The sequence below is a fragment of the Silurus meridionalis genome, chromosome 5 (assembly GCF_014805685.1).
Source record: "Silurus meridionalis isolate SWU-2019-XX chromosome 5, ASM1480568v1, whole genome shotgun sequence".
Lineage (NCBI taxonomy): Eukaryota > Metazoa > Chordata > Actinopteri > Siluriformes > Siluridae > Silurus > Silurus meridionalis.
In genome coordinates, this window is record NC_060888.1 from 11336389 (window position 1) to 11351913 (window position 15525).

General features: G+C 44.4%; 1 protein-coding gene across 3 annotated transcripts in view; it reads left to right on the top strand.

The window, feature by feature from the left end:
* Positions 1–15525, top strand: part of LOC124385710 (ectodysplasin-A-like) — a 44775-nt gene that overhangs the window by 9022 nt on the left and 20228 nt on the right. For all 3 annotated transcript variants that reach the window (XM_046848937.1, XM_046848938.1, XM_046848939.1), the window contains exon 2: positions 3169–3253. In XM_046848937.1, the coding sequence (XP_046704893.1) occupies positions 3169–3253 (85 nt within the window). The remainder of the gene's footprint in view (positions 1–3168; positions 3254–15525) is intronic.

A 15525-nucleotide genomic window follows, 5' to 3' on the forward strand; every position in this document is an offset into this window, starting at 1 on the left:
TACACTGCACCCCCCCTAACGGCGCCCCTGCTGGTACTGTACTGTTCCTTCAGGATTACCACTATACCATTTTTTGTTGTGTTGAAGAATTGAAAGATTAGATGATGCATAAATCTCTATTATTAAATTCTGATAAGACAGAGATTTTGCTAACCGGTCCAAAAAAACAGTATACATAAGCTCCAGCAATTCAACTTGCATTTAGAAGGATGTACTGTAACTACTAGTTCAACAGTAAAAGACCTGGGAGTTATTTTAGACAGCAACGTGTCTTTTTTGTGGGTACGGAAAGTATTCAGACCCCCTTAAATTTTCACTGTTTGTTATATTGCAGCTATTTGCTAAAATAATTTAAGTTCATTTTACTTCCTCATTAATGTACATATAGCACCCCATATTGACAGAAAAACACGGAATTGTTGACATTGTTGCAGATTTATTAAAAAAGAAAAACTGAAATATCACATGGTCCTAAGTATTCAGACCCTTTTCTCAGTGTTTAGTAGAAGCACCGTTTTGATCTAATATAGCCATGAGTCTTTTTGTGAAAGATGCAACAAGTTTTTTTACACCTGGATTTGGGGATCCTCTGCCATTCCTCCTTGCAGATCCTCTCCAGATCTGTCTGGTTGGATGGTAAACATTGGTGGACAGCCAATTTTAGGTCTCTCCAGAGATGCTCAATTGGGTTTAAGTCAGGGCTCTGTCTGGGCCATTTAAGAACAGTCACAGAGTTGTTGTGAAGCCACTCCTCCATTATTTTAGCTGTGTGCTTAGGGTCATTGTCTTGTTGGAAGGTAAACCTTCGGCCCAGTCTTAGGTCCAGAGCACTCTGGAGAAGGTTTTCGTCCAGGATATCCCTGTACTTGGCCGCATTCATCTTTCCCTCGATTGCAACCAGTCGTCCTGTCCCTGCAGCTGAAAAACACCCCCACAGCATGACGCTGCCAACACCATCCTTCACTGTTGGGACTGTATTGGACAGGTGATGAGCAGTGCCTGGTTTTCTCCACACATACCGCTTAGAATTAAGGCCAAAAAGTTGGTCTTAATTCTTATCAGACCATCTTATTTCTCACCATCTTGGAGTCTTTCAGGTGTTTTTTTTAGCAAACTCCATGCTAGCTTTCATGTGTCTTGCACTGAGGAGAGGCTTCAGTCGGGCCACTCTGCCATAAAGCCCCGACTGGTGGAGGGCTGCAGTGATGGTTGACTTTCTACAACTTTCGCCCATCTCCCGACTGCATCTCTGGAGTTTAGCCACATTGATCTTTGGGTTCTTCTTTACCTCTCTTTCCAAGGCTCTTCTCCCCCGATAGCTCATTTTGGCCAGACGGCCAGCTCTAGGAAGGGTTCTGTTCATCCCAAACGTCTTCCATTTAAGGATTATGGAGGCCACTGTGCTCTTAGAAACCTAAGTGCAGCAGAATGTTTTTTGTAACCTTGGCCAGATCTGTGCCTTGCCACAGTTCTTTCTCTGAGCTCTTCAGGCAGTTCTTTTGACCTCATGATTCTCATTTGCTCTGACATGCATTGTGATCTGTAAGGTCTTATATAGATAGGTGTGTGGCTTTCCTAATCAAGTCCAATCAGTATAATCAAACACAGCTGGACTCAAATGAAGGTGTAGCACTATCTCAAGGATGATCAGAAGAAATGTATGACACCTAAGTTAAATATGTGAGTGTCACAGCAAAGGGTCTGAATACTTAGGACCATGTGATATTTCAGTTTTTCTTTTTTAATAAATCTGCAAAAAATGTCAACAATTCTGTGTTTTTCTGTCAATATGGGGTGCTATGTGTACATTAATAAGGAAAAGAAATGAACCTAAATTATTTTAGCAAATGGCTGCAATATAACAAAGAGTGAAAATTTAAGGGCATCTGAATACTTTCCGTACCCACTGTATATCTGATGCAGAGAAGCTCGACCATGCATTCATGACCTCCAGATTGCACTATTGTAATGCATTAATAGGTGGTTGTCCTGCATCATTAATAAACAGGCTAGAGTTAATTCAGTATGCAGCAGCCAGAGTTCTCACAAGGTCGAGAAAATACAACCATATAACCCCAATCTTATCATCCCTACACTGGCTACCTGTTAAGTTTCTAATTGACTACAAACTATTGCTACTTACTTACAAAGCCCTAAATGGTTTCGCTCCTATGTATCTATCCAGTCTTCTAACATGTTACAATCCATTACACTCTTTGAGATTTTAAAACTCTGGACTTTTAGTAGTTGCTACAATAGCAAAGTCCACTAAAGGTGGAAGAGCATTCTCACATTATAATCACACTTTTGATATTACCCAAATTAGGATGGTTTCCCCTATTGAGTCTGGTTCCTCTCTGTTTTCTCCTTATACCATCTAAGGGAGAATTATTTTCATTCTATAATTCATGTTCTGTAAAGCTGCTTTGAGACAATGTCCATTTTGAAAAACGCTATAGAAAAAACATGAACTTGGGTTGTTTGGTCTCATTTGTCTAAAGGACATTTTTTGATGTTTTGCGTTTTTTCCAGATGCAACTTTACAAACCTAACCTAGGCTGCCATGTTCTTTTTAGAGCAGAGAAGAGGGGTCTGAACTTGGGCTGATGACTCCTGTGATGATGGCAAATGTCTTAAATGTTTTCCACTTGTGAATAATCTTCCTAACTGTAGAATGAAGAATTATTTTAAAGTTTTCCAGATTAATGGCCAGTAACATTTGCTTCTATGAGATTATTGCTTATCACTTTTCTCTTTGTCATTCTGTTAACACACATCTGAGTGCTTCAGATCAGCAAATAGAACTGACAATTGTCCACTGCAAACTGGCCACTGAATTTTTGGTCTGATCACACACAATTTAACTTCTATTCTGTATATGTTACACTTCTTTCTGTTATGTATGCAGCTCATTAGAATGATGTTCATCTATGTTTTTACAGTTCCCATATTTTCTGAATTGCATAGTGTAAAATATGTTATATTGTAAGTAAAAAAAAAATAAAAAAATCAGCAATAAACTACAATCACAATGCCTTTACATTTATTTTTCCTAATATAACGCCCTGTTGATGTCTGATTTTGCATATTACTGAAGTGCAAAAATGTGTTATGTGTCGATATTTGCAGGGTTTATTCAGAAGTAATGGGTATATTTGTTAATTACAGGATATCCCAGCACAAAACCATACTTTTACCCACCTAACAGAAGAAAACATAATCAGTTTTTGGCGAACAAAAAGAGCAACTAAAGGTAAGGCTTTAATATACAGTATATATATATATATATATATATATATATATATATATATATATATATATATATATATATATATATATAAATGGATACAATTGGTAGAGTTTAAGATGTATAAAATCATGTCAGGTATTTTTCCACCTTTAATGTGATTAAGCATGTTTTTTTAAGTGAATGTTTTCAAGTGAAAAACAAATAAAAACATTTTGGGTGGGTAATACAAATAACGTTTAATGACCTGGTTGCATGAGTGTGCACATTATTTTATATTGTGAAATGTGACTGTGTTTAGAATTAACTACTCACATTCAAACTCATTTTTAAAATTAATTATTATGCATGTCATCAATGAAGTAACTATCAACAATGAAATATTCTTCACATATCTGGCTTTCTTGATTCATTGTTCTCGTCCACAAAAATAAAAACAATCAAGTCTGAATATATTTCTTTCCTTTAACTTAGATTTGAGCTCTGGCCAAGATGAAGATCATGAGTAGCTTTAAATAACAATGAATTTTGGCCTAAAACATGTAGTCTTCTGTTGAGAGATGAATAATTTTTTTACAGTCAAGCATGATAACAACCCAAAGCAAAAATCCAAGTCAACAACAAAATGGATTCAGACAAATAAGATTAACATTTAAATGGAATGACCCAATCAGAGTACATAGTTAAATTCAATGAAAGACATGCAGTGTCTTGATGGCAGATGTGCACTAGAGATATCCCTTATAAATGTATAAAACTAGAATTTCTCATCAGGAAGATTGTAATAGAATAGCCAGATGGTGATCAAAGAAAATTTACAAAGTAATTATATTAATAGTAGTAAAGGGGTATGCAAAACTATTTTCTTAAAAAGTTAGGTTTTGATGGTTTTAAATTATTTTCTCATTCAGAATGACCTTACTGCCACTGCAGCACCCAATGTTCCAGTGAAGTTTATATTTTATCTTTATGATCATAATCTGTAGGTTTATTGACAGCTTTATAATACTTTTACAAAAAATACACATTTGTGTCAGGCTGGAAGAACGAGCAGAAGCTGAAGTTCAACAGAACGGAGATGCTTTAATAAAAAAGGGAAAGCAGAGAAACCAAACCAGCTGTAAACACGGGAACACAGAATTACACCAGCAAAGAGTAGTTCATATGATAATTCCACAGAGTAAATCCTCAACGAGATAAATCCATAGAGTGAATCCTCAACGAGATAGTCCATAAGAATGGTAGTCATAATGGTCCAGTGATGTTCTCCAGACTAATCAATAAAATGGATGGGGAGTGCTTGGAAGTGTGTGCTTATGTAGTGTGTAAGCTGATGAGTGTCAGGTGTATGTGAATAGTAGGACAGGGAGCTGCTGGAGGGAATGTGTGGTTCTAGTGAAGGTGTGGCTGGTGGATCCCTGACAGTACCCCCTCCCCCAGGGGTGGCTCTTGACGCCCAGACCCGCCGCCTGGGTCAGCCCCGACCTCGGGGCGCAGGACGATGTGGACGGGCCGCATGAAACTCCTCAAGGAGCGCCGGGTCACCCACGACTGCTCCTCAGGGCCGTAGCCCTTCCAGTCTACCAGGTACTCCAAACCGCCACCCCGACGACGTGAGTCTAACACCTCCCGTATCGAGTAAACCGAGGGTTGGTCCAAGATCTCCGGAGGCGGTGGCTCCGCTGCCTCGACCGGATCCCGAGCCGCCGGTGGAACATACGGCTTTAGGAGAGACACGTGGAAAGAGGGGTGGATTCGGTACTGGGGAGGTAGGTCCAGCCTGTGGGTCACCTCGTTGATCCTCCTCTCCACTCTGAAGGGCCCGATGTACCTGGGGCTCAGTTTTCTACAGGGAAGACGAAGTCGGAGGTCCCGGGTAGACAGCCAGACCAAGTCTCCGAGCAGATAGCTGGGTGTCTCTCGCCTCCGTGCGTCGGTGTGCCTCCGGGTCTCCCTCCAAGCCCGACGCAGCTGGGTATGCGCCGACTCCCATACCTTAAGGCTTTCCCGGAACCAGTAGTCCACTGACGCCACGTGGGAAGGCTTATCGGGCCAAGGGAACAGCGGGGGCTGGAACCCCAGCATGCACTGGAAGGGTATGAGACCCGTGGTGTCCTGACGCAAGGAGTTTTGTGCGTACTCCACCCAGGGAAGGAACCGACACCATTTCACCTGATTCTGGTGGCAGTATGTACTTAAATACAGGCCCAGCTCTTGAATCTTGCGCTCAGTCTGTCCGTTGGACTGAGGGTGGTAACCGGAGGATTACAGAGACATCGCACCCGCGGAAGAAGGCGGTGATCTTAGCGGCCATGCCGGGCCACCAGTATCGGGTTCGTGCTAAGCGGAGGGTTTGTTGTCTGCCTGGGTGTCCTGAACCGGCGACCTCATGCACCACCTTCAACAGGTTAGGTCGACACTCGGGAGGAACGAAGGTTCGACCTTCTGGACACCCGGGGGGTGTTGTCTCTTTCCGTGTAGCCCGGCGGATCTCCTCATCCAGATCCCAGACAATAGAGCAGATGATTAGTTGGGGAGGCAAGAAGGGGTACGGGGTCGGTAGGCTCTTTTGGGCCGTATGGGCGAAATAAGGCATCTGCCTTACCGTTCTTTCGAACCCGGCCGATAGGTAATACGAAAGTGGAAGCGTGTGAAGAAGAGGACTTATCTTGCCTGCCGGGGTTTCAGTCTCTTGGCTTTGCGGAGATACTGGAGGTTCTTGTGGTCGGTAATGACGGTGAACGGGTGTGTAGCCCCCTCAAACCAATGTCTCCACTCCTCTAGGGCCAGTTTGATGGCGAGAAGCTCTCGATTGCCGGTCATAGTTTTGCTCCGCCGAGGATAACTTCTTGGAGAAGTAGGCGCAGGGGTAAAGCTGGGGTGGATTTCCCGACAGCTGGGAGAGGGTAGCCCCTACACCTGTAGAAGACGCGTCCACCTCCACCACGAACGGGAGCTGGTGCTTGGGATGATGGAGGAGGGGAGCGACGAAGAACCTACGCCGGAGTTCCTCAAACGCTTCCTGTGCATTGGTGTCCCACGTGAGGGTCATGGCTTTCCCCCTGAGGAGCGAAGTAAATGGAGCGGAGACTTGGCTAAAGCCACAGATGAACCGGCAGTAGAAATTGGCAAACCCCAAGAATCTCTGCAGCTCCTTTATTGAAGTAGGGACTGGCCAATCCCTCACTGCTGCCACCTTCCTCTCATCCATCCGGATGCCGGATACACTGATGTTGTATCCTAGAAACTGCACCTCCGAGCGGTGTAACTCACATTTGGGGAGATTGAGGTAGAGCTGGTGCTCCCGGAGCAACTCTAGGACCCAGGTTACATGGTTGTGATGGTTACGTGGCGTCCGGGAGCAGATCAAAATGTCGTTGATGTAGACGATCACAAACTGGTGGAGGAAGGGTCGAAAGATCTCATTCATGAAGTGTTGAAACACTGCCGGAGAGATTGACAGGCCATACGGCATAACCCGGTATTCGTAATGGCCAGAGGGGGTGATGAACACCGTCTTCCACTCGTCCCCCTGGCGTATACGCACCAGGTTGTACGCACTCCGCAGATCGAGCTTCATAAAGATGCGGGCTTCCCGTAATTCCTCCAGGGCGACAGAAACCAGGGGGAGAGGGTACGGCAGTGGAGAGATTTGTGCGTTCAAACCCTGGTAGTCAATGCAGGGCCGTAATCCCCCATCCTTCTTTCCCACAAAGAAGAAGCTGGAGGCTGCAGGAAATGAGGATGGGGTGATGAAGCCTTGTAGGAGGGCCTGACGAATATACTGTTCCATCGCTTGGTATTAAGCTGATAAGCACAGTCCCACGGCCAATGAGGTGGTAACTTGGTGGCAGCCTGTTCGCTAAAGACGTCCCCGTACTCCCGATATTCTTCCGGAATCTCCACCCTTGGGACCTGTGGAGCGCCCTCCACTTGAGTCGCTGACAGAACCACCGATCTCTGGCGAGGTGCAGGGAGTGGTCGCAAGCAGTTCCTCAGGCACTCGGGGCTCCACTCGAGGATGTCTCACGTGTCCCAGGAACACCTGGGGGAGTGCTTAGTGAGCCAGGGATGTCCCAGTATAACCTCTGCGGTGGAGTTCTCCAGCACTAAGAACCATATCTCTTCCTGATGCAGCATCCCAACCTCGAGTGTGATGGTTGGTGAGCAGTGTCTGATCCAGCTCCTTCCCAGCGGGTGTCCCTGGATGGTTTACACAACTAGCTCGTGAGTCCCCCTCTCACGGCATAGCTGGAGGCGGTTTAGGCACGCCTGAGAAATAAAGTTCCCCGCGGAGCCAGAGTCGACTAGGGCGGAGACAGAGAGTGTGAGAGAAGGGGTTATCAGGGATACGGTAAGCTTCGATAGATGTGGAACGTTGGAGGAAAGTCTACAGTACTCACCATCCGTCGAGGAGGACGTGCTGGACATTGGGCGATTTGGTGTCCATGGTCTGCACAATATAGGCAAGCTCTAAATGCCAACCAGCATTCTCGCTCCTGGGGAGACAATCTGTGGGAGCCTAGTTGCAGGAATTCGGGCTCTGGGGCTGTTAATGATGCAGAGACTTGGGTGGTTTCTACCTCCGGAGTGCGGCAGGCACTTTTCTCTTTATGAATGCCTCCAATTCCAGAGTGTCATCGTACGTCGCCATTGCCAATTGAAGCTCCTGATTCAAATCTCTCCGGTATGTTCCAAGCAGTGCTGCCTCGTTCCAACTGCTAGGGGCTGCCAGCGTGCGGAAACGGAGGCTGTAATCCGCGACACTGTCCGTCCCCTGGTGGAGTTCGAGGAGTTGGTTGGCCGTGGAAGTTACACCAGTGCTCGTACAGAAGACTTCCGTCAGTGAGTCTCGGAGAGCCTCAGTGAGCTCCCTCACAGGATCTTCAGATTCCTCGGCTGGGGATCCATAGTGAGGTAACGCTGTTTTAGTTTCCTTTATTCTCGGTCTGTATTGGTCCGTTCTTCTGTCAGGCTGGAAGAACGAGCAGAAAGGAGATGCTTTAATGAAAAAGGGAAAGTAGAGAAACCAAACCAGCTGTAAACACGGAAACACAGAATTACACCAGCAAAGAGTAGTTCATATGATAAATCCACAGAGTAAATCCTCAACGAGATAAATCCATAGAGTGAATCCTCAACAAGATAGTCCATAAGAATGGTAGTCATAAATGTCCGGTGATGTTCTCCAGACTAATCGGTAGAATGGACGGGGAGTGCTTGGAAGTGTGTCCTTATGTAGTGTGTGAGCTGATGAGAGTCAGGTTTGTGTGATTAGTAGGACGGGGAGCTGCTAGGAGGAATGTGTGGTTCTAGTGAAGGTGTGGCTGGTGGATCCCTGACAATTTGTTATTTGCAAGTTTTATTTTTATAGCCACAAAGACCACAAAATATTGCAGTGGCACTTGTTTAAATGGGACCCAAGTTTGATTCTGGTATAGTCTTCACTATCCTCTATATATTAAAAACAACTAAATACATAAATAATAAATTTTTTATAAGCAAGTTCCACTTCATCTTAACTAATAGAATTTGATATTGAGTATCATTGCTGCTTATGCATCATTGCAGGAGTTTTCTGCTAAAATAGTGTTACAAAAGCATGCCAAACAAGCTTCATAGGGTTGAGATTTGATGATCAGCAGTAAATAAAAGTAAATATATTTCATAAATATATCTAAGTAAATATTAGCAAATAATGGACTTCTAATTGTGGTCAGTTCATTTACTTAGTAGTAGAAATTGTAGATGATTTCCTTACCTAACCCTAACCCTTTTTTTTTTTTAACCTTAGAAGGAGTGGGATTTTATGATGCATTGGTAAAATTCATGGTCTGTAATTCCTGAGGATAAATCAGAGATGGAGTTAAGCATTTGAAATGATTTAACACTGCTGTATTGAACTAACCATTAAAGACAACTAGTGGCATGCAAATCCTTTGCTTTGCTCCCACCATACTGGGATATTGGCTTGATAGGATGCTTAGAATTTGGTTTCACAACATGTCAGCCTTTTTCTAATAGTAATTCAAAGCAAAATGCTCCACTGCCAGTGTCATGTAATGCACAGTACACAATAGCAGATTTAGATGCAAGTGTAGATAAGAATGTTTTATTGATATCAATGTTGAAAATTTCAAATAAGCAGACAAAAACATAAACATAATCTGGGCATGGGTTGGGCAATCAGCAAACAACAATACTAAGAACAAAACCATGGCATGAAATGAGAAACCAAAACAAGATGGAGAACCTGAGAAAACCATGAAATATAGAACACAAATGGCTTAGTAAAATGCAGTGATCTTAATAAGATACTTCATGAAAATAAAACAGAAACAAAAGGCTTTTTAAACACACACTAATCAAGAGATACTTAAAACAGTTCAGAACACAAGACATATGAGGAGATGACAAATCAAATCAATACGGGGCAAAGTCATAACATGAATTAAAACAAAATGCACATGGCACAGACACAAACACAAACAGAAGCCTGGAAGTCTTTGGCGGTGTAAGCTGCATCATAATTCTGTCAAAGGAGCAAGGGGTACCAACCAGGATGCCCACAAGACAGCCACACCATTGCCCCCTGATGTGAGCATGTTGAGTAGTAAGCTTGTGCTGATGCCCCTGGTGTGAGCATGACATGAAAAGCAGTCATGCTGTTGTCCCCTGGCATGGGCAGGTCTTGGAAAAAGGTTGCGCCTGCTCCACTGGCTTGAGCAGGCCATGGGAGGGGGACCCCTGTCATTAGTAGGTCTAGTGAGGAAGTGGCTGCATCACCCCCTGCCATGGATAGGTCTGAGGAAGAGGTTGCGCTGTCTGAAGAAGAGGTTGCGCTGTTATTTAAATTGATCAGATTCCCCTGCTTTTTCCTGCTCTTTTTTTCATGTTGAAATGAAAGGTAGAGTCAGATCAATTTAAATGTATTGTCTGATGTTTAAATACAATAAGTGGGTTGTACTTTGCAGTATGCAATTTTTTTTTACTGAGTAATGAATGTGATTTAAAATGTAGAGAAGTACAAAACCTCAAACAAAACTTACTTAAATAAAAGTAAAACTACTTCAGAAAGTAGAAATACACAAATAAATTCTGTTCCACCTCTGCTCTTTTCTGCACTGGGTGTAATAGGAGAATGTCATAAGCTAAAATGAACAATCCCCCAGCAGACTCATTATTCATGGTTCATAGATTCTTGCCTTGTCTTGTGTCCTTTCCATTTGACCATAAGAAATGCACCAGGGCGGCATTAATAATATTTTTAACATTCTAAGATTCCTTGTTCTTTCAGAGTGGGTGAATCAATACAGACCTACAACCTACACCCGTTTAAGCAGTTTTTTTGTAAAGTAAAAACTTAGTGGCTAGATGGAAGCCTTTCACTGAAAATAGAAAACATTCATGCCAATGTTATTTTTGTAAATCTTTTAAAACCATTTATTGTAATTTATTTAAAATTATTTTCACATTAAAAGTGAATAAAAAATCTGACATGATTCCTCATAGTTTTTATTTACTGCATTACAACCTGCTATTTTAACTGGGTTGTGTTGACTTTTCAGAATATGTAGTATAACGTCTCTAGGTTACATATATGTATCCCTGGTTCCCTGAGGGAACTCGAGCTGCATCAACAATGCTTTGGGAACGAGTGTCCAATCACGCCAGACTGACCAGTCCCTGCCTAGTGTTTACGGGCACAGCTAGGCTGCAGGACAGATGAGCCAGGAGTGGACCTGAGGTCAAGGCTATAGAACCTGACAAAGGTCAGCGGGGTGAACCAGCCCACAGCGGTACAAATGTCTTAAAGAGAAGCTCCAGAGGACCATGCCTTAGAGGCTGCCACACTCTGACACCGAAAGTTGCAGGGAGACCAGAGGACTCATAAGAGGATGAGATAGCATCCACAATCCACCTGTTGAGGGTCTGCTTGTTTGCAGGAAGGCCCTTTTTATAGGGACAGCAGCAGATAAACAGTTGCTCCTACTTTCATCATAGCTCCGTTCTGTGGATGTATTAAGCCGGTTAAGCTTCTTCTGGTCATGGGGCCTGAAAGGGAGGAGGATAGAATGCCTTCAGCACGACGGGTCGTGGGGGAACCGAGGGCACCTCAGAAACATACCTCAGGTCTGGGGTAGAGAAAGGCACTGACCATGCCTTGGGTAAACTCCAGGAGAGGCGGGGCCACAGAAAGGGTCTGAAGATCCCCAGCCCTCTTTAGAGAGGAGAAATACAGTCTTGACTGTCATAATCCTTGAAGGTACCTCGGGTAAGGAATCGAAAGGGAGGCATAGACAGGGCCTCCAAAACAATGACCAGGGGCCACAGCCTCCATAAATCCAGGTGGGGGTGAACCATGGTGCCCCCTGCCTGAGAAAGAAGATCCCTCCTGGGTAAAATCTTCCAGCGAGTTTGCTTGAGAAGGGCTACAAGGTCTGTAAATGATGGCCTGCCCAGCCGCGGGGCTACCTGGACTCCGTCCCGGTGAGCTCTCTCCAGAACTCCCAGGAGCAGTGCAACAGGGAGAAAGGCGTACAGGTACCTGTACCATTGCATTCAGCCCAAGAGGGGCTGGGTGAGTGAGGGAAAACCAGATTGGACAGAGTGGAATGTCTCTTCAGTAGAAAAGAGGTCCACTTGTGCTCTGTAAGACTTTCTTCATATCTGCTCCACCATGTGGCCCTTGCCTTGACAGGAAATCTGCTTCCTGGTTTAAGCACCCTTGGATTTATGCTGTTCTGACAGAGAGCAGGTTTATTTGGACCCACAGGAGGATCTGATGTGCCAGCCTGTATAGGGGCAAGATTGCAGATCCCCTTATGGTTGATGTAGGAGACCAGTGATTGTCCATACAGATCAACATATGCCGGTCTCTCAGGTCTGGGAGAAAGTGCTTCAGAGCCAGAAACATGGCTAGCATCTCCAGGCAGTTGATGTGCCATGTGAGATGGAGCCCGTTCTATAGACCTTGGGCAGAGCGAGCACTTGTGACAGCCCACCACCCTGTGAGGGAGGCGTTCGTCATTAGCATTATGCGATGACAGGGAGTTCCCAACAAGGGGCCCTGAGACAGGAACCCAGTTTCTCTCTACGTGTCTAAGGCCTGTAGAGCTCGCCGCATGACCTTCATCTGAGCCACCACTCGAGGGGTCTCGTGCAAGAGGCAGTGGAATTTAACCACGCTAGATGTGGTTGCCATCAGACCCAGCAGTCTTTAAAATGACTGACTGACCTTCTCCCACTCTCTTGACGGCTGTGAGGATAGACTTGAAGATTGGGAGGAGACAGTTGTGCTCGCATACCGGTCGAATCCCACACTACGCCTAAATAAGTGGTTTTCTGTACTGAAGAAAGCAAAATCTTTTTGGCGCTTAGTCTTAACCCCAGTTCCTTAATGTTGCGAGAATGACACCTCGATGCCAGACTGCCAGAAGCTCCGATTAAGTTAGTATCAACCAATCGTCTATATAGTTCAGAATGCAGAATCCCTGAGAGTTGCATTTATACACTTTTTGAAGGTGTGGAGTTAGAGTGTAAGGCCGAACGGAAGGACCTGATATTGGTAAGTTTCGGCCCCGAAAACAATCCTCAGGAACGTCCTGTGCAAAGGAAGGTTGGATATGTGGAAGTAAGCATCCTTCAGATCTATCGTGACAAGCCAGTCTTTGGATCTGTTTTAAGACACAACCTGCTTGAGAGTGAGCATCTTGCACTTGAACCTCAATAGTGAGTGGTTCAACTAGTGTAGATCTAGCATGGGACGCAACTTCCCATCCTTCTTGGGAATTATGAAGTACCAGCTGTAGAACCCAGACTCTATGTCTCCCGGTGGGAAAACCTTGATGGCCTCCTTCCTTAAGGGAGTGTATATATATATATATATATATATATATATATACAGTGAGGAAAATAAGTTTTTGAACACCCTGCTATTTTGCAAGTTCTCCCACTTAGAAATCATGGAGGGGTCTAAAATGGTAATCGTAGGTGCATGTCCACTGTGAGAGACATAATCTAAAATCCAGAAATCACAATATATGATATTTAAACTATTTATTTGTATGATACAGCTGCAAATAAGTATTTGAACACCTGTCTATCAGCTAGAATTCTGACCCTCAAAGACCTGTTAGTCTGCCTTTAAAATGTCCACCTCCACTACATTTATTATCCTAAATTAGATGCACCTGTTTGAGGTCGTTAGCTGCATAAAGACACCTGTCCACCCCATACAATCAGTAAGAATCCAACTACTAACATGGCCAAGACCAAAGAGCTGTCCAAAGACACTAGAGACAAAATTGTACACCTCCACAAGGCTGGAAAGGGCTACGGGAAAATTGCCAAGCAGCTTGGTGAAAAAAGGTCCACTGTTGGAGCAATCATTAGAAAATGGAAGAAGCTAAACATGACTGTCAATCTCCCTCGGACTGGGGCTCCATGCAAGATCTCACCTCGTGGGGTCTCAATGATCCTAAGGAATGTGAGAAATCAGCCCAGAACTACATGGGATGAGCTGGTCAATGACCTGAAAAGAGCTGGGACCACCGTTTCAAAGGTTACTGTTGGTAATACACTAAGACGTCATGCATGGCACGGAAGGTTCCCCTGCTTAACCAGCACATGTCCAGGCACGTCTTAAGTTTGCTAATGACCATTTAGATGACCCAGAGGAGTCATGGGAGAAAGTCATGTGGTCAGATGAGACCAAAATAGAACCTTTGGGTCAAAATTCCACTAAACGTTTTTGGAGGAAGAAGAATGATGAGTACCATCCCAAGAACACCATCCCTACTGTGAAGCATGGGGGTGGTAGCATCATGCTTTGGGGGTGTTTTTCTGCACATGGGACAGGGCGACTGCACTGTATTAAGGAGAGGATGACCGGGGCCATGTATTGCGAGATTCTGGGGAACAACCTCCTTCCCTCAGTTAGAGCATTGAAGATGGGTCGAGGCTGGGTCTTCCAACATGACAATAACCAAAAGCACACAGCCAGGATAACCAAGGAGTGGCTCTGTAAGAAGCATATCTTCGGAGAGAGTTCAAACTCCGTGTTTCTGAGCGGCAGGCCAGAAACCTGACTGATCTAGAGAAGATCTGTGTGGAGGAGTGGGCCAAAATCCCTCCTGCAGTGTGTGCAAACCTGGTGAAAAACTACAGGAAACGTTTGACCTCTGTAATTGCAAACAAAGGCTACTGTACCAAATATTAACATTGACTTTCATAGGTGTTTAAATACTTATTTGCAGCTGTATTATACAAATAAATACAGTGAAACCCGGTTATCTCGCCCTCGGTAACCCTATTAAGTCGGCATTTTTGAAGTGGAACCGCCAAATTCTCGCTTTTTCTAAGCATTTTTTATCGGTTATGTCGATCGTTTTTTTTATGTCGCCGAACCCTAATATCTCGAGCACAAGGGGGGAAAAATTTGCCATTTAACGTCGGTTATCTCGGTGCAGCCGCAGAAGAACTCGTGAAAGTGGCGGAAAAATCAAGGCTTACAGCTGCTACAGGTGTTGTATTGTATACTGGTGAATCTCTGCTGTTAGTTAGTGCTAGTGTTCGTAGTGTTAGTAGGGGCGCGGCGCGGCTTTGGGAAGAAAAGCGCAGCCGTTGAGAGAGTGCCGGTGGGAAGGCACGTACCGGGAAACGCATGAGCGATAACAACGACCGCCGTGAACCAACATATACCAACAATACTGGACAGTGAGAGTGTGGAAGTTTAAATAGGAGCTGGTGGTGATGATAAACGAGCACCATATGTGCGCGATTGAAGCGGAGCTTCAGAGAAAGCGGCCGAGAAAACACCTGCCACGCTGAAGGGGGCGCCGAAGGGGGCGTGGCAGGTGGATTCCTGACAGATAAACATGTACTGTATGTATTTTTATAGCATGCCTTCATCAAACAAATCGCGGCAACGCTGTGGTGTGAAAAACCCCTTCAAAAACACATGCATGCACATTCTCATTTATTAACGCACATCATGTACATAAAGAAATTTCAAGCACGTTAATATATTGCCGCCATTTTGATTTTCGTCTATCTCGATCATCGGTTACCTCGATGCTTTTTGGCGACCCCCTAGGACATCGACATAACTGTAGTTAAAAAATCATACATTGTGATTTCTGGATTTTTTTTTTTAGATTATGTCTCTCACAGTGGACATGCACCTACGATGACAATTTCAGCCCCCTCTATGATTTCTAAGTGGGAGAACTTGCAAAATAGCAGGGTGTTCAAATACTTATTTTCCGCACTGTATA